The sequence below is a fragment of the Meles meles genome, chromosome 19 (genome assembly GCF_922984935.1).
Source record: "Meles meles chromosome 19, mMelMel3.1 paternal haplotype, whole genome shotgun sequence".
In the NCBI taxonomy this organism is placed as follows: Eukaryota; Metazoa; Chordata; class Mammalia; order Carnivora; family Mustelidae; genus Meles; species Meles meles.
The window spans coordinates 13,484,113-13,505,153 of NC_060084.1; the positions used below are offsets into that span (position 1 = coordinate 13,484,113).

At 40.9% G+C, this 21,041-nt stretch overlaps 1 protein-coding gene across 1 annotated transcript in view; it reads right to left on the reverse strand.

Annotated features, from left to right (window-relative positions):
* LOC123930494 (zinc finger protein 19-like) overlaps nt 1-6,796 on the reverse strand; it is a 19,810-nt gene extending 13,014 nt beyond the window's left edge. The window contains 2 exon segments of the mRNA XM_045986725.1: nt 1,530-1,594; nt 6,684-6,796. Of these exon segments, the coding sequence (XP_045842681.1) occupies nt 1,530-1,562 (33 nt within the window). The 5' untranslated portion in view covers nt 1,563-1,594; nt 6,684-6,796.
* Nucleotides 6,797-21,041: the final 14,245 nt, after the last annotated feature.

Consider the following 21,041-nt stretch of genomic DNA (forward strand, 5'->3'; position numbering starts at 1 on the left):
GAAAGCCAGGGGCTCCTGGATGGCTCAGTCAGTTAAATGTCAGACTTCAGCTCAGGTCATGATCTCAGGGTCCTGGGACTGAGCCCTGTGTCAGGTTCCTCCCTCAGCAGGCAGTCAATCTGTCCCTCTCCCTCTCCTTCTGCCCCTCGCCCCACTCGTGCTTTCTCTGCCTCTCTCTCAAATAAATAAATAAAATCTTCAAAAAAATCAGGAAAGCCAAAGAAGGGACAAATGGTTGCTGAGATAAGAACAAAAGAACTTGGGGATGCCTGGATGGCTCAGTGGGTTAAAGCCTCTGCCTTCAGCTCAGGTCATGATCCCAGAGTCCTGGGATCGAGCCCCGCATCAGGCTCTCTGCTCAGCAGGGAGCCTGCTTCCCTCCTCTCTCTCTTCCTGTTTCTCTGTCTACTTGTGATCTCTGTCAAATAAATGAATAAAGTCTTTAAAAAAAAAAAAGAACAAAAGAACTTAGATTGAATGAATAAGGTGACAAAGGAGAGTGATGAGTCAATGATAAAAATCTGAAAACAGTGACCATGGATAGTGACATGGGGAAACCTGTAATTATCAGGAAGTGCAGGAGAAGTGGGAGGTACAACGGGTACAATAAACTGATGCGTTGAGATCAGGCTTCCAGGCAAGGCCATACTAATGGAAAGGAACCCAGATGATGGATGATCTGGGAATGGTACTTGGGATAGGATCATGGATGACGAGATGCGACATGAAAAAGCCTGAAGAAGACTAAGCCCATCAAGCAGCACTCAACAACCCAGCAAACTGCAGAGCTGCAAAGCACCTGGCAGAATCTTTCTCCTAACCTGGAATGAGCAGCACTGTTGCCATCTGACAGATGAGGTCGGCTGAGGCACAAAGAGGTCAGGTGACTAGCTCAAAGTCACAGCGCCCCTGAGGGCTGATGGAGATCTCTGAAATTAAATTTCCTGTCACCTAGTACCACATTTCATATTGCAGCATGCTGCTGGCCTCAACCAGAAGTACTGACTCTCAAGACAGACATTCATGTGCCCTTCCTGGAACCAATTCTTTCCTCACTGATCCCGAGCCTCTAACTTGCTCTCTTTTTGGAGGACAAATGCTATAGGCTCCCTTTTTCTTGTGTTTCTCCTACCATCCCTCTGGTCCCACCTCCCAAGAATCTTGCCACCTTGTTGATCTTGAATACTCCTACTGAACACTGGATACCTCCACCAGCAGTCTCAGTCTCTTAGCTCATGAACCCCTCATGAGATCTCATGAATCTGTCGGGGTCCCTACTGAACCTGGGAGCTCTTCAGCTCAGCAGAGATCCTCAGAGGCTGTACTTCTGATTCCTCACCCTCTCTAGCCGTCTCCAGCCATTGTTTCCTGGACGCTGGGGTCTCTGGCTGCTCAATCTGTCACTGTCCAGTCACACTGTGGGGATGAAGCAGGGCCTTCCTGCTAACACTTTTGTGCAAATCACTCCTCTTATTTCCCATTTCCTTCAAATAAGATTTCTTGAAGGATCTGAGGGAGTCACAGCTCACCTGGTGCCAGGCGTTCAGGGGCATGGCTGCCATCACCTGGGCTCCCTCTCAATGAAGGGCAGGGGCTGAGGGAAGAAGCAAAGAGAACCAAGAGTGAGCCTGGCCCAGTCAGTGACCTTCCTTTAAACGTGCAAATCTGTATTAGCTGCTATAACAACTGACATTCTCTCTAGGCTTGCAATGTGCCAGCTTCAGAACTCAACACTTTATATTCATTACAATACTAGCGGATATGTAAAACCATTGTTCCATTTTACCAAAACAAGGAAAGGAGACTTAGAAAGTTTAAGTAATTATTTTAGGCCACAAGAGCTGTATTCATAACCACTAGGTAGTGCTATCTCTCCTCGGTAAAAACAATACAGCAGGGCAAAAATATAAATAAACAAAAGCAAAACAAAGCAAACATTTAAAAAAAGAACCCAGGGAATCTATGTGAGAAACTGGCAACAGAAGTTGCTTCTGGTGCAGGAAAACTGGGAAATTGGAATCCAGGACAGAAAACAGACTTTCTTTTAACTCTATACCTTTTGAACTGTTCAAATTTTAGCATGTACCTTAACACATTTTTAAATATAATGGTTTGTTTAGAAATCTAAAAAAAAAAACCCAGGGGCACCTGGGTGGCTCGGTGGGTTGAAGCCTCTGCCTTCGGCTCAGGTCATGATCCCAGAGTCCTGGGACAGAACCCCGCATCGGGCTCTCTTCTCAGCGGGGAGCCTGCTTCCCTTCCTCTCTCTCGGTCTACCTCTCTGCCTACCTGTGATCTCTGTCAAATAAATAAATAAAATCTTAAAAAAAAAAAAAAGCCCAGGAGTAAACTTAGTAAGAAATATGAAATAAGAAATTTTTGTGGGGCGCCTGGGTGGCTCAGTGGGTTAAGCCTCTGCCTTCAGCTCAGGTCATGATCTCAGGGTCTCTGGGATCGAGCCCCGTATCGGGCTCTCTGCTTGGCAGGGAGCCTGCTTCCTCCCCTCTCTGGCTGCTGCTCTGCCTACTTGTAATCTCTCTCTCTCTATAAAAAAAAAAAAAAAAAAAAAAAAAAAAAAAAAAAAAAAAAAAAAAAAGAAATTTTTGTAAGTAAGAAATTTATGTAAATAAGAAATATGAAATAAGAAAATTATATAAAATATTATTGACAAACATAAACGAAAAGGTAAAACATGTTTCCAGATTGAAACAATCAATGTTAAGCTTTTTGCAAATGCTGACTTTCCTTCAAACTAATCTACATATTTAGTAATAACTTCCTTTTACAAAGAGCTTGCGCATGCTCAGCACCACACTACAATGCTTTATACACATCTTCTCATCTACTCCTCACAACATTCCTTTAAAAGAGATTTAAGGTGGTGTCTGGGTGGCTTAGTTGTTAAGAGTCTGCCTTCAGCTCAGGTCATGATCCCTGGGTTCAGGGATCAAGCCCCGCATCAGGCTCCCTGCTTGGCGGGAAGCCTGCTTCTCTCTATCCCACTCCCCCTGCTTGTGCTCCCTCTTTCACTGTGTCTCTGTCAAATAAACAAATAAAAGCTTCAAAAAAATAAATAAAAATAAAAGAAATTTACATTTTGGGTTCCCAACCCCCTCCAAACAGATGGATAAACAAAAGCTACGAGATTAACTTCACCATGTTCACACAAAGAACAGAGAATCAAACCTGGATTTTAGGCCAAACTTGGATTTCAAGTTGGTCAGATCCCAAGAGCCATACTTGTAAGCAGCTAACCAATATTACTTTCAAGAAAATTATGAACAGAATTTATTTAGAAATCTGATAAAGTGATTCCAAAGTTGATACAGAACAGTCAAAATAGTCACTAAAACTTAAATAAAAACGGAAAATAGGAAAGAAAAAACTTTCAATGCCAGATGCAAAATGTGTAACGAAAAAGGTACCCTTGTACAAGAACAAACTGCTAGAACAATAAAACAGAATCTAAGACCCAGGAAAGACTAAAGCATAAAAGTAAATCAGAAAGATGGCATTCCAAATCAGTGGGGAAAAGGGACAGATTATTCAATGAACAACATTGGAAAAACTGGTTAACTACTGAAGAAAAAAATGTGTAATTAAATTATCTCCTATCATACACTGAAATAAATTACATATGCACTAAAATTCTTAGTGTGAAAAACAAAAAAAAAAACTAAAAGAAAATAAAGGTAAGTCTATATCCCTGGGTGCAGAGACGTCTAGCACAAGCAGTTCCAGCACAGTGGTAGGATCACAAGCCAAATGGCAAAGAAGCAAAGTGAAAACTCTTAAAATGACAAATTAAACTACTTTAAAATTTCTGGTTTAAACTAACTCTACAAAATATGTAAAAAGTATAAACAGCCCAGGTCCTTATAATACCAGTAAGAAAAGTCAAGCATCCTAGAAAATATCATTGATAGGCAATTCACCTATACGTGGCCAGCAAACACGCCAAAAGCTGTTTACCTTTTACTGTATAAAGATAGCAAATTAAAACAATAAAATGTAATTTTTCTATCTATCCAACTGGGAACTTAAAAAAAAAAAAAGATAGGGGCGCCTGGGTGGCTCAGTGGTTAAGCCGCTGCCTTCGGCTCAGGTCATGATCTCAGGGTCCTGGGATCCAGCCCCCGCATCGGGCTCTCTGCTCAGCAGGGAGCCTGCTCCCTTCCCCTCTCTCTGCCTGCCTCTCTGCCTACTTGTGATCTCTCTCTGTCAAATAAATTAAAAAAAAAAAAAAAGATAATGCTTTATACTGAAGAAAATACAGAAAACCAGTATCTGCTGGTAGGAATGTAAATTGTTCCATTTTTCCTCAAAACAAATACCTACTTAAACATATTCCTATCTATACTGTTAAGTATAAAATGCCAATTCAGTTGTGTGTGATTTGCTCAAATTTAGAAAACTGTTAGTAGGGGTTACCTATGGAGAATGGACCTGCAGGTCCAAACAGAGAGGGAGAGTTCTTTTTTACTATACAATCTTAAGTAACCTTTTTTCTTACCACACACATGCAGTACTGTTTAAATTTGCTTAGGTATAAAATCTTAAAAATAGGGGCGCCTGGGTGGCTCAGTAGGTTAAAGCCTCTGCCTTCAGCTCAGGTCATGATCCCAGGGTCCTGGGATCAAGCCCCACATCGAGCTCTCTGCTCAGCAGGGAGCCTGCTTCCTCCTCTCTCTCCCTGCCTGCCTCTCTGACTAGTTGCAATCTCTGTCTATCAAATAAATAAATAAAATCTTTTTTAAAAAATCTTAAAAATAAAATAAAATAAAATAACTTTGCTTAGGTAGTTAATTTTTAAAAATTTCAACTTGAGGAACTTATCTGAGATGTGTTCAAAGATGTGTCTACTCATAAGCAATTCATCACAGTTATTTCTAATATGAAAAAGATGCAAACTTAAATATCCAAATATCTAGTACAAATCAGAAAAAGAGTAGCCATTAAAAATAATGCTGTACGGGGCGCCTGGGTGGCTCAGTGGGTTAAAGCCTCTGCCTTCGGCTCAGGTCATGATCCCCGCGTCCTGGGATCCAGCGCCGCATCAGGCTCCCTGCTGAATGGGGAGCCTTTTTCCTCCTCTCTCTCTCTGCCTGCCTCTCTGCCTACTTGTGATCTGTCTGTCAAATAAATAAATAAAATCTTTTTTTAAATGCTGTAGGGTATTTCACAACATAGGAAAATATTCAAATGCTGTGAGAAAATTTATTTCAACCTTCAACTGCATAAAAATCATGTGTGCGCTTACAAATATCTACAAAACCACTCAATGGATATAAATTTGAAAACAGTATCTCTGAATGGTAGTCTTACTGATGATTTTTTCCTTTGTGCCACTTTATTTCCCCAGTCTGCTTACTAGAAATACATCACTACTTTTCAAATTAAAAGAAATGTCATAGTGCAACTATTAAATGGCTTATTGGGTCCCAAATCCGTCCTAGCACCTGCTATTTCCCCCTGCCTCCAACAGCCTTTCCCAATTCGCCCACCTTTTAACCTGTTAACTCCTCTTCACAGCTTCAGAATTCAATCTGAAAGTCATATCCTGGAAGATCCAAATTAAGTGAGATCTGGTGGGCGTATATTCTTTTTTTTTTTTTAAGATTTTATTTATTCATTTGACAGACAGAGATCACAAGTAGGCAGAGAGGCAGGCAGAGAGAGGAAGAAGCAGGCTCCCCGCCGAGCAGAGAGCCCGACACGGGACTCGATCCCAGGACTCTGGGATCATGACCCGAGCCAAAGGCAGAGGTTTTAACCCAGTGAGCCACTCAGGCGACCCCTATATTCTTTTCTTATATCAAGTATCTACCTATCTATCTATATAGATATATATAACCTTACACTGCAATTAAATATACATCTGCCCTTTCAGTCAATGTTTATCGGGGTATACTGTGTGCACGACAATATGGTTGGCCCTAGGGATTCAAACAACTTCTCGTGTAACTTACACTAAAATGTAAGTGTGAGGTTACAACATTTGTTATGTGCTGGGTATATAATGGTCTGAAAACCCATGATGAGGCCAACAGTGCCAGTGCAAGCAGGGGATGGCCCCAGTCGAGGGAAGACTTGAGAAGTGGAATTAACTAGGCCAGAAGGTGCATGTTTTACAAGTACAAGGCCAAGAAGCCTGAAGCTGGGGCAAAGGGAGTGTGGGGCAAGACCGAGGAGAAAGAAGCTACGAGACACCAGGCCAAGCGGGGCCCGTGAACACTCAGAGCGTTTTTGTCCAAAATCAATGGGGTTATTACGAGCAGGGGCAGAGGCATGATCAGAATTAATAGCCACTTCCCCGTTAGCCTCAAAGTCCTCGCGGCTGTCTTACTCAGTGCTACATCCCCGGAACCGGAACTACACTGCACTTAACAGGCGCTCAGTGGGGTAACAACCTAAACTGCGGCACGTCGGTCACCCAAGGGGCCACACCTTCCACCGGCGGCCCACAGCCTCGACCCCCATTTCCTGAAGTGGCCGCCGCGACGAGTGAAGGAGTGCGGGGGGAAGGGGCGGACAGCCTGCAAATCGCTCCGCTCTCCTCGATAGCGAAGCCGTCGCCTGACTCCCTCCTGGGTCAACCTCCCGGGACGACCTCCCAGAGTCCTCGGGAATCACGGAACTGCCAGCCTCAGGTTCCATAACGAAGCCTCTCATTTCTCACTCACCTCAGAAGGTGAGCGGCGGGCGGCGGACTGCCCGTGGACCGCAGGAGGCGCGCCGGAAGTGCGTCACCGCCGGCGCGTCTCCCGGACTCGCCCTTCCTTGGCTTCGGGAGGCCGGAGCTTTTTCGGATTCCTGCGCGGTCCCTACGCGGGCCTACCTCAGCGAGGAGGAGGCGACCTGCTCTTTGAATGGCTTGTGGTGGCACAGACTTTAAACCTTCGCAAGAGACGGAGGAAGCCAAAGGCCATCCTGGATGAGCGCTAGTATTTGGGGATTCTCTTATTTGCTGTACTGGAGCTGGTTCTGCTCTTTGGACCAGATCTGATTTCGTTGTAGATCTGTAAGTTGTAATTGCAGCGTGAAAAATGCATATAAGATAGGCAAGAGAGCAATCAGAAGGCTAATAAAACCTCCCCGTCAGCGACGATGAAGAGCTGGATGGCCGCAGTACTATCTAGAACTCTACCATTAACATCTCTCACAGGCTGTTCTATAACGGGAAGCAGCTGTAACTGTAGATACACACAAGCATATTTATCTGTACACATTTATTCAGCCTTCTGGATGGTATCTCTCTAGAAATTAATCTTTAAGTGTTCTTACTTTCCCTTTACACATGATCAGCACCCAAACAGCTCCAAAATCGCCAATGTTTATTCTGTCTCAGTGCCGTTGGCTTGACAAAAAAACAAAATGTTGGAGATGTGCCTTCTTCACCTCAAGATCTATTATTCCACTGAGGGAACTGATCCTAGAAAGATAAGACATCAGAGATCTCACAGGGATGTAGGAAGCGTCTTGGCCATTTTTGCATTATGACCCTGGCTTTTATCTCTGTTCTCATTGCCTCAGCTCAGTCACTGAGGACCTCAGCCTCACTTGGGAATCTGCAAACGCATCCAGTTCCGTATTTCCATAGACAGATAAACAGCAGGTCCTGAGGAGGTTGGACTGTAAGCTCTGTAATTCAGCTGAAATTCAACTAGGTAGGAACAATACAAAGGGAACTTCAATTCTAGGCAGAATTCTTCTGACTAGTCTATTGCTCTGATACAACCAGACAGTCTCTTCTTGGGGGATGGGTAGGGGGCACGTGGTGGCTTCTCGCTAGACATGGCTTGTGGCACATTGGCTTCTCATGTTCTAGTATTTGGGAATTCTAGTATTTGGGGATAATTATTCATGTTCTTAGAGGCTCAGGAGATGGAGTTAATAAAACTTTTAGTGAAACTACACACTATAGCACAGTTTCACAGAGATGGAAAATACAAATGAGGTTAAGAAATACCAAGAATAAAAATGATAATATCCATTATACAGCTAATAAATATCCAAAGGAAGAGAATAGTAAGTATGAGAACAAGTGAGAAAGATACAGGGAAATGGGTACTCATATTTTGTTAACAATGTGAATATACAGATACTTTGAAGAGCAACCAAGCAATATCATAAAATTGAAAACCCATTGCACTATGACCCTGTAGGTTATATTCCTATAACCTAAAAAAACTCTTGCACACATGCACAGGGGGTCATTCTATATAAATAAAAAACTATAAGCCCCGAAACTTTGATTCAGTCATGGTTAAAACTTTGTTGATACTGTAAGTAACAATGGTATTTAAAGAGAAACCTTTAAAGGGCTGAATATTCTTATACATGCTTTTGAGAAATCAATGCCTACATTTCTCTAAAGAAGTATTTTAAAACATTACATATCAGTTACCTAAAGGCATTAAAAAGAGGAGCATAAGCCAAATGGGACACCAATGTAGTATGAGTCCAATCAGTGCAACGCTATGTGGTAGTTACCGTGGAGTGTTTCATTCAGCATCTTTACCAGCCTTCTTCTGGAGTGTCTTTCCGTACTGCAAGATGGAAAGCTAAATACCAAGTGTCCCATATGTGGGCTTCTGAGTGGGCTTCACTGGTAGATGTATTCATGCAGGACTAACGTAGAATTTGAGTCTCTGTCTAAGGCCTCCATTAATAAAGAGAAAGCATTATCACTGGCTACAAAAGTTTAATATTTGCCTCCTAGGTAACCTACCCTAAAGCAAGATTATGATTACTGCAAACTTTTTTACATATTTTTTGTGGGAAATTGTTTTGTGTGCTCTATTTGCTTAAAAAAAACCACACTTGTTAGTATATGCTTGTTGTACGAAGTTGAGTTTATTCACTTAATATGTAATGAGCATATTACCTCTACTGATTTCTTACTATTTGTGAGTCATCCCCTTCATTCTGTAACCCTGTTATATAAGTAGCATGTACTTACCAACTATTAAACATGAAGACACCTTTGCTTTCTTCTTACAGACCTCTTTGAATTTGTTTCTTTTTTTCAAATTTTATTTATTTATTTGACAGACAGATCACAAGTAGGCAGAGAGGAAGGCAGAGAGAGAGAGGAGGAAGCAGGCTCCCCGCTGAGCAGAGAGCCCCATGCGGGGCTCCATGCGGGGCTCCATGCGGGGCTCCATGCGGGGTTTGATCCCAGGCCCCTGGATTCATGACCTGAGTTGAAGGCAGAGGCTTAACCCACAGAGCCACCAGGTGCCCTGAGTTTGTTTCTTTAACACATTTGAGGATATTCACTATGGCACTCCTTGAAATAGTAAAAGTAGATAAGTAGGCTGTAGAGAATTCTATTCATTAGTTAAAATGAACTAGAGCTACAAGCTTCAACATGTAAATCTCATAAAAATCATGCTGAGTTTTTAAAAATCAGGGTTTCTCCACAGTGTGGCTCAATGCTGTTAGTTTTGTACTCCTATAGAAGGTTTTCCCACGTTCCTTACGTTGAGATAGCTTCAAAACTCTTCTGTGGACTTCTCTAGTGCTAAGTTGGGAGTTGCACCCAAAGGTTTTCTTACACACTGTATATTTGAAGAGTATCACCCTCAGGTACATTCTTCAGTGCTGAATCAGTTTTGAATTAAAGCTGATACCTTTCCCACATATCCTACATTCATAGGACTTCTCCCTAGTGGGAATGCTTTAAAACCAATAAAAGGTCTACACCTTGACTAAAATAACGTCTCCAGTGGAGATTCTAATCCTGTCCACACCTGCTGGAAAAAAACCTTTTATTCCCCTTCCCTTTCCCCACCGTGGATATTTCCCATTGTCTCTTCAGTCTGTAGTCTTCTAGAAACATAGTTCCTTGGGGTGCCTGGGCGGCTCAGTTGTTAAGCATCCGCCTTCAGCTCTGGTCATGATCCCAGGGTCCTGTGATGGAGCCCTGAATTGGGCTTCCTGCCCAGTAGGAAGCCTCCTTCTCCCTCTCCCACTCCCCTTGCTCGTGTTCCCTCTCTTGCCGTGTGTCTCTCTCTGTCAAATAAGTAAAATCTTTTTTTTTTTTTTTAAAGAAAGGTAGTTCCTTGGAAAATGTTCTTTGGAGTTTACTAGAGAGCATAATCTCTTCCTTTGCTGTATCATTTGTTATTATGAATTTATTTGCAGTCTTGGTTACTTCATCTGTATTTAGAAGTGGGAAACAATACTACATTTAAGAATTGCTCCTGAGGGGCACCTGAGTGGCTCAGCTGTATGAGCGTATGACTCGATTTTGGTTCAGGTCATGATCTCAGGGTTGTAGGACCAGCCCTGTGTCAGGCCCCTTGTCAGGCTCTGCACTGGGCATGGGGCCTGCTTGAAATTCTCTCTCTCCCTCTTCATCTGCCTCTTCCCAATGTAAAAAAAAATTAAAAAAAAAATTTTAATTGCTCCTGAAAAAGAAACAGGATCATAAAATTATAGGACTATTGAATATCATTGTCCAATCACCTCAACTAACCAATGACAAGCCGAGGCTATTATAAAGGAAATACACAGTATCTCAAAAAAGGGAAATGGTCAAGGTAGAAAAATCAACCAGGCCTTGTTGCCAGTTACATATTCCTTATCACCAGCATTACACTTTCCCTCACCCTACATATGGACCCAGCAATTATGTCAGAGAAAAATTATTTCACATGTGCACAAAGAAACATGTCCAATAATGTTCACTGCATCAGTTTTTCAAAAGAAAAAACTCAAACAACCTTAATGTCCATTATTAAGGCAATGGCTAAATCAACTGACCTTTAGCTCACAAAATGAAATACTATACTAAACATAAATAGAAATGAATGAACTTGAACTATGCGTTTAAATCTAAATTACAGGGGTGCCTGGGTGGCTCAGTCAGTTAAGTGGCTGCCTTTGTCTTGGGTTATGAACTCAGGATCCTGGCATCGGGCCCCATGTTGGGCTCCCTGCGCTGCACTGGGCATGGAACCTGCTTGAGATTCTCTCTCTCCCTCTGCTCCTCCTCCCCCTGCTCATGCTCTCTCTCTCTCTCAAATAAATAAAATCTTTTTTAAAAGTCTCAATCACATCATGCTGAATTTAAAAAGTAAGCTGCAGAAAGTGATTCAAAATGTGCAAAATAATGTGCTGTTGTTTATGGAAATAACCATATATAACAAGTTTAAAAAAATCTATCAATTAGGGAAATGCAATTTAATACAGGGGACTTCAATTACATCTGCACTGCTTTAGTTCTTAGAAACATGTGAAACAGCCATAACAAAACGTTCACATATGATAAAGCCAAGGGGAGGTACACAAAGGTTTACTATATGCTATTTTTCTACACCTAAAATATTTCTGAGACTGTTTTAAAATCTCAACAGTACCATTAGTAGAATAAAAACAGGAGAAATCTTCCAGAATACCAGAGGATGATAAAAGAGTAAAGAAAGCCAAGTCCACATAGCAAAAGGGACTAAATAGGACAGCAATAAAAATAAAAAATTAAAAGCATTTAAGATGACAGATGTCAAACCGAATTTTATCACATTAAATGTAAACAGGTTAAAATATTCCTAAAAGCATCAATACACCAAATGGATGAGACATACTCTGCCTAGATGACTGGGTTACTTTCCATAAGTACAAGGGTAAATAAGCCTGTGAATAGGGTTATTGCCTTTACCTAGATAGCTTCACAAATGGGAGATCTTGTATTTCTAATATGTGAAGAGCGCTTCCTCTTTTCCCTCAGGACAAACCCCAGGTATCCATGAAGTACACTATCCTAAACAGAAATTCCTAAATTACTAACTACTCATGCAACAAATTAAATATAAGTGAGCTCTCTTCTCCCTTATTATAGTTTGTGTACAATACATTCTTTCTTAATATTTCTTGCTAAAGCCAGGAATCATTAAAGACTGGGAACAATAACTTCTGTGTATTACATGTGATTTCTTGTACCAAACAACTGGATAAGAGCCTTGGTTAAAGCTTCAGCCTTTGGTGACAGAACCCAGGAGGCTGTTCAGTTTCCCAGGACCCAGAAGTCTCCCCATTTTAAATGTGTATCTAGCCCCTTAGGAGGTGGGCTCCTTGTCTCTTCCTTTCTCCCGCCTGGGCAGTGCCACCTGCACACACTTCCCTCATGGTCCCCCCATCCCTGGGTTGCTCTCTTTCCAGCTCTAGCAGTGGGGCTTGCACCTGTGAGACCTCCAAGGAGACGCAAGCACAGGTCCAAGGCAGAGATACACAGGAACCTTGCACGTGGCCATCCTTCACAGGAAGCACTGAGGCTGGTACCCCCCTTTGGTGTGTCCCTTAGAGCTTGGCTCCAAGCAGTACCAAGCACGAGAGATGTAGAATGAATCATAAACAAGAGAAGATCAAGGTTCAGGGAGTTTTGGTAAAGCTACAATAATCATATTCCAGCATCAAACGGGGGTGAAAAAATGAGCAATCTTGAAACGTTCGAAAAGCCTGACCCCGTCCTAAATATTAAATAGCACGCCTGACTGCCAGCTATATTTGCACAGCACAATGGTGACATCTAGTGTTGGCTGGTTAAATATCAGCTAGCTCTGCAATTTACTTGAAATTTCGAGAAATAGGTTTCTTGGTGCCTCCCTTTCTCTCAGGATTCCTGCAGGGTTAAGAAATTTGTTATTTTTTTTTCCAGTTTGTAACCTGCCTTTTGATTTTCTTAACAATCACTCTTATTTTTCACATTATTGAAATAAAATTATATAACAAACTGGATGGCTTTTTTTTTTCTTTTTTCTTTTTCTTTCTTTTTTTTTTTGAGAGAAAGACCACATGGGAGCAGAGAAGGGGCACATAGACAGAGACAGAGAGAGAATCTTAAGCAGGCTCCACAATGGAGCCTGACGTGATCTCACTACCCAGAGATCATGACCTGAGCTGAAATCAAAAGTCAGATGCTTAACCGACTGAGCCACCCAGGTGCCCCGGGATGTTTTTTAAACTGAAATATATTTAACATATAACATCATGTAAATTTAAGGTGTACAACGTGTTAATTTGGTACATTACATATTGTAATATGATTGCCATTATAGCAACAACCAGCACCTCTCTCGTGTTACATAATTATAATTTATTTTTAGTGGCTGGAATAATTAAGTTCTAGTCCTTGGAAATTTGATGACTATAATACAATATTGTTGTTTATATTCACTATATTGTGTGTTAGATCTCTAGGACTTATTTACTACTGGTTGCAAGTTTGTACCCCTGAACAACATCTTAGCTTATCCTCTTTAAAGAATTTCTTTAGATGTCTTGTCTTGTTTTGAAGTCTGACCTCTTCAAGGACAAGGACTGGTCGTTACTCACACTTGAGTCCCAGCACAGTGTGACTCATGGTAGTTCAGTGTCCATGGAATGCATGAATCATCCATTTCAGTGGCCATGAGTTCCAGTAAGTCATGTCCTCCCACTCCCACAATGTTCCTAATCCCCCACGCAAACTGGATATTTTTAGAGTGTACAATTTGGTGAGTTTTGACCAGTAGAGGACAAAATAGACAAAAATCCCTGTTCTCATAGAGCTTACATTCTTAGTGGCCAAAATTATATCACATAGCTACTCCCAACAACAGAGAATCTAGAAGGCAATTTTTTTTTTTTTTGGCCTTCTGACTTCCATGGTAGAAAGAGGAAGAAAGAGTGTTGTGTGAGCCAATCTACATCCTGCCACATGAGACTGAAGAGCATACTCACAATGTGTAAATATTATGTACATCACTTAGGTTTAAAACATGTTTCAAAAGCTTTTGACATGCCTATTCCTTAAGCCAGCCCTATTTATTAGTAGTACTGTTATTGAATTAGATGTCTTTTTATTTGTTGACATGTAAATAGATCCCCTAGCACAAGACCATGGCCCACATGGGACCTTCAATCAATGGTAGATATTATTTTGGCACTAGTAAGTATACCCTGTGGGTCCTTGAGTGTTGCTTAAACCTTTCATTAGTTCAGTCTCTTTTTTTTAATGTCTTCAAAACATAGGAGGGCTCCTTTAGCAGGGATCAGAGAAAGAAGATTTGGTATTATAAATTGTAGTTTCAGTCTGCACAGACCTGCCAGCCACCCCACTGAGAAGGAAAGTATTTTTTTATTTTTAGTTCTGCACCTCTAGATGGGAGGAGGGTCACTCAGACAAATTCACAAAGCCTTGAGGTGAGAGCATGATGCTGCTGGAGAACAGAAGAGTACTAGACAAGACCTTCAGAAACACAGCTTATGTCTACAGCTGTGGACCATAACACTTTTGCTTGCACACCCCCCAAAATAATTCTGTAAAAACTAGGTAGTCATGGCCAACAAGCACATGAATAGATATTCAACATCATTAGGGAAATGCAAATCAAAACCACAGTGAGATACCCCTCTATACCTACCAGGTGAGTCACAATTTTTTTTAATGGAAAATAACAAGAGTTCTCAAAGAGGCAGAGAAATTGGAACCCATGGTTGCTGGAAATGTAGGTACAGTGGCTGTGGAAAAGTTTGGCAGTTCCTCAAAAAGTGAAACAGAATTATCAATAATTTTGCTCCTAAGTAGAAACCCAAAAGAGTTGGAAACAAATATTCAAACAAATACTGGTACACTCATGTTCATAGCAACACGATCCTATTAGCCAAAAGGTGGAAACAAGACAAATGTATATCACCTGATGAATGAATAGTCACAATGGGGTATATACAGACAATGGAATATTTTTCAACCATAAAAGGGAAGTAAGTGCTGGTACATGCTCCCACTTGGATATACCTCAAAAACATTACGCTAAGTAAAAGGAACCAGACACAGAGAGTCCAATATCACATGATTCCATTTATAGGAATCAGAATAGGTAAATCCATAGAGACAGAAAACAGGTTAGGAAACAGGCGGGGAGGGATGGAAGTTATTGCCTAAGGAGTGCAGGGTTTCCTTTTGAGATGATGCAAATGTCTCGAAATAGAGGGGGTGGTTGCACAATATTATAAACATAGTAAATGCCACGAATTGTATGCTTTAATGTGGTTAATGGTTAATTTTATGTTATGTGAACTTAACTCAATAAAAAATTCCATAACAAAAGTCTCCCTACATATTTTTGGTTAATATTTAACATTTTTGAACATAAGTATAAAGAATTGCAAAGGATGTAACTGCTGGTAGATCATATGATACCGACGCCCTGCTGGGGGCGTAGAGGGCAGCTCTACAGTATATCATAAATAACACTTCAAAATAAAATGGTTACGTCATTCTTCTAAATACATCCATATGATCTTAATGCTCTAATTTGATACCCCATCGCCTATTTTTTTTAAGTTAATTTCTACCCCCAACATGGGCCTCGAACTCACGACCTGAGATCAGGGGTCGCGGGCTCTACTGACGGAGTCGGCCAGGCACCCCAAACCCATCACCTATTTTTAAAAGTATATGAACAATCTCTTGTGTAACTCTAAGTTATATCATTCCTTTTTCTTCTTAAAATTATATTTCCATTACATTTCCCCTTAGATTTTTATCTTTGTGTAATTTTTATTTTGGTTTTTTTTTTCTAAGTTTTTTTTTTTTGGAGAGGAGAGTGGGGGAGGAGCAGAGGGAAAAGGAGAGAGAGAATCCCAAGCAGGCTCCCCACTGAGTGCGGAGTCCCAAATGGGGCTCAATCTCATGACCCAGAGATCATGACCTGAGCTGAGAGCAAGTTTTGGATGCTTAACTGACTGCACGACGCAGGTACCCCTTTTGGTATAATTTTTGAAGTTTTTTTTTTCCTGATCCCAAAGTCTCCAAATATTAAAGATTTCTTCTGGATTGGGTTGTTATAGTTGGCATTAGTATATAATTGATCAAAACAACATAAATATTACTCTGATAAATAATATAAATAACTGGGGCACCTGGGTGGCTCAGCTGGTTAAGCATCCAACTCTTGATTTAGGCTCAGGTCATGACCTCGGGGTTGTGAGATCAAGCCCCAGGTCAGACTCTGCACTGGGCATGAAGCCTGCTTGGGTTTCTCTCTCTCCCTCTCCCTCCCCACTCGCTAAAAAGAAATAACAATATAAGCAACTATTAAACATAAAAAGAAAAAAAATTCTTGAAAACACAGGTCTCTTAAAAGACTGGATGGGGCTTTTCTTTTTTTCCTGTTTGCTCATGAATTCATGGATAAATATCACCTCTTGCTAAAACAAAAGAGTTCAGAGTGCCTGGGTGGCTCAGTCATTAAGCATTTGCCTTTGGCTCAGGTCATGATCCAAGGTCCTAGGATAGAGCCCCGGATCAGTCTCCCTGCTCAGTAGGGAGCCTGCTTCTCCCTCTCCCACTCCCCCTGCTTGAGTTCCCTCTCTCTCTGTGTCTCTGTCAAATAAATATATAAAATCTTTTTTAAAAAAATGAAATGAAAGAGTTCCGCATGAACAATCATTGCTTGTTTTTGTCTCTACACATTTAAGCACTGTCCATATAAACAGGCATACAGGAATGGAGAGGTTTGTTATACCAACATCAGTCATTCAATCCTTTCAAGGTATATGCCAAAAATCACACAGTGATATATCATAAAAAAATTAGTTTTACTGATCTATCAGCTGAGAGCTGGAGTAGGTACTCCTTCAATGAGTTTTTTTTAGATTTTTTTTTAAAGATTTTATTTATTTATTTGACAGACAGAGATCGCAAGTAGGCAGAGCAGCAGGCAGAGAGAGAGGAGGAAGCAGGCTCCCCGTTCAGCAGGGAGCCTGATGCGGCGCTGGATCCCAGGACCCGGGGATCATGACCTGAGCGGAAGGCAGAGGCTTTAACCCACTGAGCCACCCAGGCGCCCCTAGATTTGTTTTTATCTTTTAATTTTTATTATTAAAAAGTTCAAGTCTGTACAAATGTAGAAAAATAATAAAATGAATCTCCACATGACTCCCATCCAGCTTTGACAATTTCACCAACCCATAGCCAGCCTTCTTTCATTTCAGTCCTTTCCTGCTGTCTGTCCTCCACTCCCACCCCTTTGCCACCGCTGGATCATTTTGAAGCAAAGCCCAAGAATCATCATGGGATGAGAAAAGAAAGAATACTTCTGTAAATATCTCTTAAAAATAAGGACACTTTTAAAACAAACCAGTACACCTAAGAAATATAAATCATCCAATATCCAGCCATTGTCCAAATTTCCCTAGATTATATCCTACATGGTTTTGTTTTGATTTGGTTTGGATTTCAGTGTTGGTTTTTCAACTCAAGAGTCTAACAACGCCCACAAATTACATCTGGCTCTATTCATACTTCTCTTGGTTTTGTTTTGTTTTAAGTAGGCTCCACGCCCAGCATGGAACCTAACATGGGGCTTAAACTCACAACCATGAGATCGAGCCCTGAGCTGAGATCAAGAGTCAATTGTCAGGTGCTTAGCTGACTGAGCCACCCAAGCACCCCTCTGAAGTCTTTTTTTTTTTTATTTTAATTTTTTTTAAAGACTTTATTTATTTGAAAGAGAAAGAGAGAGAGCATGCGTGCGTGAGCACAAGCAGGAGGAGGGGCAGAGGGAGAGAGAGGGAGGGGGAGAAGCAGATGTCACCAAGCCCCTACACAAGGCATCACCCAGGATCCTGAGGCCATGATCCCAGCTGAAGGCAGGTGCTTAACTGACTGAGCCACCAAAGTGCCCCTTAAGTCTTTTTTTTTTTTTTTTTAAGATTTTATTTATTTATTTGACAGAGAGAGAGATCACAAGCAGGCAGAGAGGCAGGCAGAGGCAGGTGGTGGGCGGGGTGGGGGGGGGAAGCAGGCTCCCCGATGAGCGAGAGCCTGATGCAGGGCTCGATCCCAGGACCCTGAGACCATGACCTGAGCCGAAGACAGAGGCTTAACCCACTGAGCCATCCAGGTGCCCCAAGTCTTTTTTTTTTTTTTTTAAGATTTTATTTGTTTATTTCACAGACAGAGATCACAAGTAGGCAGAAGGCAGGGAGAGAGACAGAGGGGGAAGCAGGCTTCCTGCTGAGCAGAGAGCCTGATGTGGGGCTTGAACCCAGGACCCTGGGATCATGACCTAAGCCAAAGGCAGAGGCTTTAACCCACTGAACCACCCAGGTGCCCCTCTTTTTTTTTTTTTTTTTAAATCAATAGATTCTTTCTCCTTGTTTTTCTTTCCCTTTGCAATTGATTTGTTGAAGAACTGGGTCACTTGTCCTGTGGATATGTTTTTGATGTTCTGGATTTTGTTGATTACATCTCTTTGGTCTCTGTATTTCCTGAAAATTGATATTTAGATCTTGAGCCTTGATTAGATACAGATTTGATACTTTGGCAAGAGTCCTTCATGGCTGGTGTGTTTGTACTTTTTATTTCATTGGAGGTACCTAAAGTCTGGGTTTCTTTTGTGTGTGTGTGATAGGCCGTATCAGTGGGTTCAGTGTTACTAGCTGTATCTACCCATTACCAAGGTCTCCATCAGTTTTTCACCTGATGGTTTAGCAGCCATTAATGATCACTGCCTAGATCCAGCATTTCATTACGTTTTTCCTTCAGTTTTTTAAGATTTTATTTATTTATTTGACACAGAGAGAGAGACACACAGTGAGAGAAGGAACCAAAGCAGGGGGAATGGGAGAGGGAAAAGAAGGCTTCCCTCTGACCAGGGAGTCTTATGTGGGACTCCATCCCAGAATCCTGGGATCATGACCTGAGCCAAAGGCAGTCGCTTAACAGCTGAGCCACCGAGGTGCCCCTCTTCCTTCAGTTTTAATGAAAATAAATAGTTGGAAACCAGAAAATAATCTGTTTCCTAATTAGAGTCATTCACTTTCTTAATTTCTGAAAAGTAGTATACTCAAATAGCTTTAAGAATTATTATCAGATTATATAATTGTTAATATTAAGAATTATACAGTTATGCCTGTTACTCCTTTTTTTAAGATTTACTTATTTCTTAGAGAGAGAGTGCACATGGGGGTTAAGGGAAGGTAGAGGGAGAGAATCTTCAAGCAGACTCCCCAATGAGCATGGAGCCTGAGGTAGGCTCCATCCCATGACCCATGAGATCTCGACCTGAGCTGAAATCAAGAGTCAAAAGCTCAACCAACTAAGCCACCCAGGTGTCCCTGCCTGTTACTCTTTCATGTAAGAGACATCTTGTTTAATCTGATATGTTCAGAAAATATTGGAAAAAAATATTAATTCTAATGCATCATAGCCAATTCAATATTTTTTCAATAAAAGTAATTTCCTCATCCCACATTTTAAATATATATTTTTTAAAAGTCTTGGAGATAAGTCTCATTCCATTTATGAAAAACACGCATCATAGGGTGTCTGGGTGGCTCAGTGGATTAAGCCTCTGCCTTTGGCTCGGGTCATGATCTCGGGGTCCTGGGATCGAGTCCCGCATCAGGCTCTCTGCTTGGCAGGGAGCCTGTTTCCTCCTCTCTCTCTCTGCCTACTTGTGATCTCTCTCTGTCAAATAAATAAATAAAAATCTTTAAAAAAAAATAAAAACACGCCTCATATTACCTAATTTTCAACTCTGATCCTCATTTTCAAACCAATAAACTACATCAGAGTTAATTTCTGCCTAACTTTTAAAAGTCAAGTAAATGTATTAATAGGCATTTTTGAGGAATATTATAACAACTACTGAGAAATAAGTTATGGAACACATCAGGTACAACACACTACTAAAAGCAGGTAAGATTCAAATAATGCAGATCTTATATAATTAATTCATTCACATTTAGAATAATTTATAAAAACAAGGTAACTATGCTATTTGCCATCACTTAATTATGTTTCAATATAAATTCAACTAACATCGTAAGTTATTCATAAAGCAAGAAATACAAGGAAGATATAATATTTCTTTGATGTGTGCATGTACATAAATATCTGGTGTTCAATTTTTGAAAATAAAGCAATGTATAAAAATCAGAATTTTAACTTTACTAGTTTTGCTTGACATCATGATTGAACTTTCCAATGAATGAGAAAGGCATATTGTGCTAATTAGCCCAACACTTGCATCATTAAACATTTTATAAGTGAAATAAGATGAGAACTGACTGCTATTGGAATAAATATTTCAGGATATGCTTTGATAAAAGCACCTTATTAAATACTGTATCGATTAATGCACAGGAAATCTGAAAGAAATCACATGGAACTTTTGCTGGCAAATTGATGCAGTATATCTTGAATAATATGATAGTTGCAGATAAAGTTTCCTTGAAAGAAATCAGCATTATTAACTTGTACCCATTTAGAGGTACCTTTTCTTTCCACAAAAGATGTCCTGGGGTGAGTACTGAATGAAACATACTGAATGGAACAGCTTATCTTAAATATGGGGGGGGTAGGCATTCTGAGGACTGGATGTTTGCTTTGATTTCTGGGGTTGTTGCTAGGAGCAAAGGTTTTTCAACAATGAACTAGAGATAGAAGGAGAGAAGTCACCTGCACCCCGCTGCGTCAGTACACAGTATCTGAATTCAGACTGTCATAACACAGGCCAATTCCTCCCAATAAAAAATATATATAAGACAATGGAAGAAAAAAGGGAGGCAGGATTTTTTTTCCCTTTGATTAATTATTAAAGGATCCTTTTCAGAAATCTATATTTCAAAGTGTCTCTTTGTTTGGTGCCCCAGAGGTTTGACTCCCCCAGGCAGTTCACGGCAGGTTAGGAGCACGCATTCTTTTTATCAAGCAGAAGGGTAGATTGTGAAATCAATTTTGGGAAGGAGAACCCGAGGGTGGGGTTTTGGGAAGGAGAACCAGAGCGAGCAAGCAGCCCCGCTCCCACACAAAGCTGAGGATCTGGAAATAGATGGTGCTATTCCCACTTTGAAGACCACTGACCCAGACTGACCTCCAGCTTTGAGGATATTTCTTTGGGCTGGAGAAAGGCAGGTAGAGCAGGCTCCACCACTGACTTGCTTTGGAATTTAGCCTTCTTGTTCTAATCTGGCAAGCTGAGCCAATGTCTAGTTTTCGGTTTCCTTCCATAGTGTTCTGAGAATTAAGCACGAGAAATAGTTAC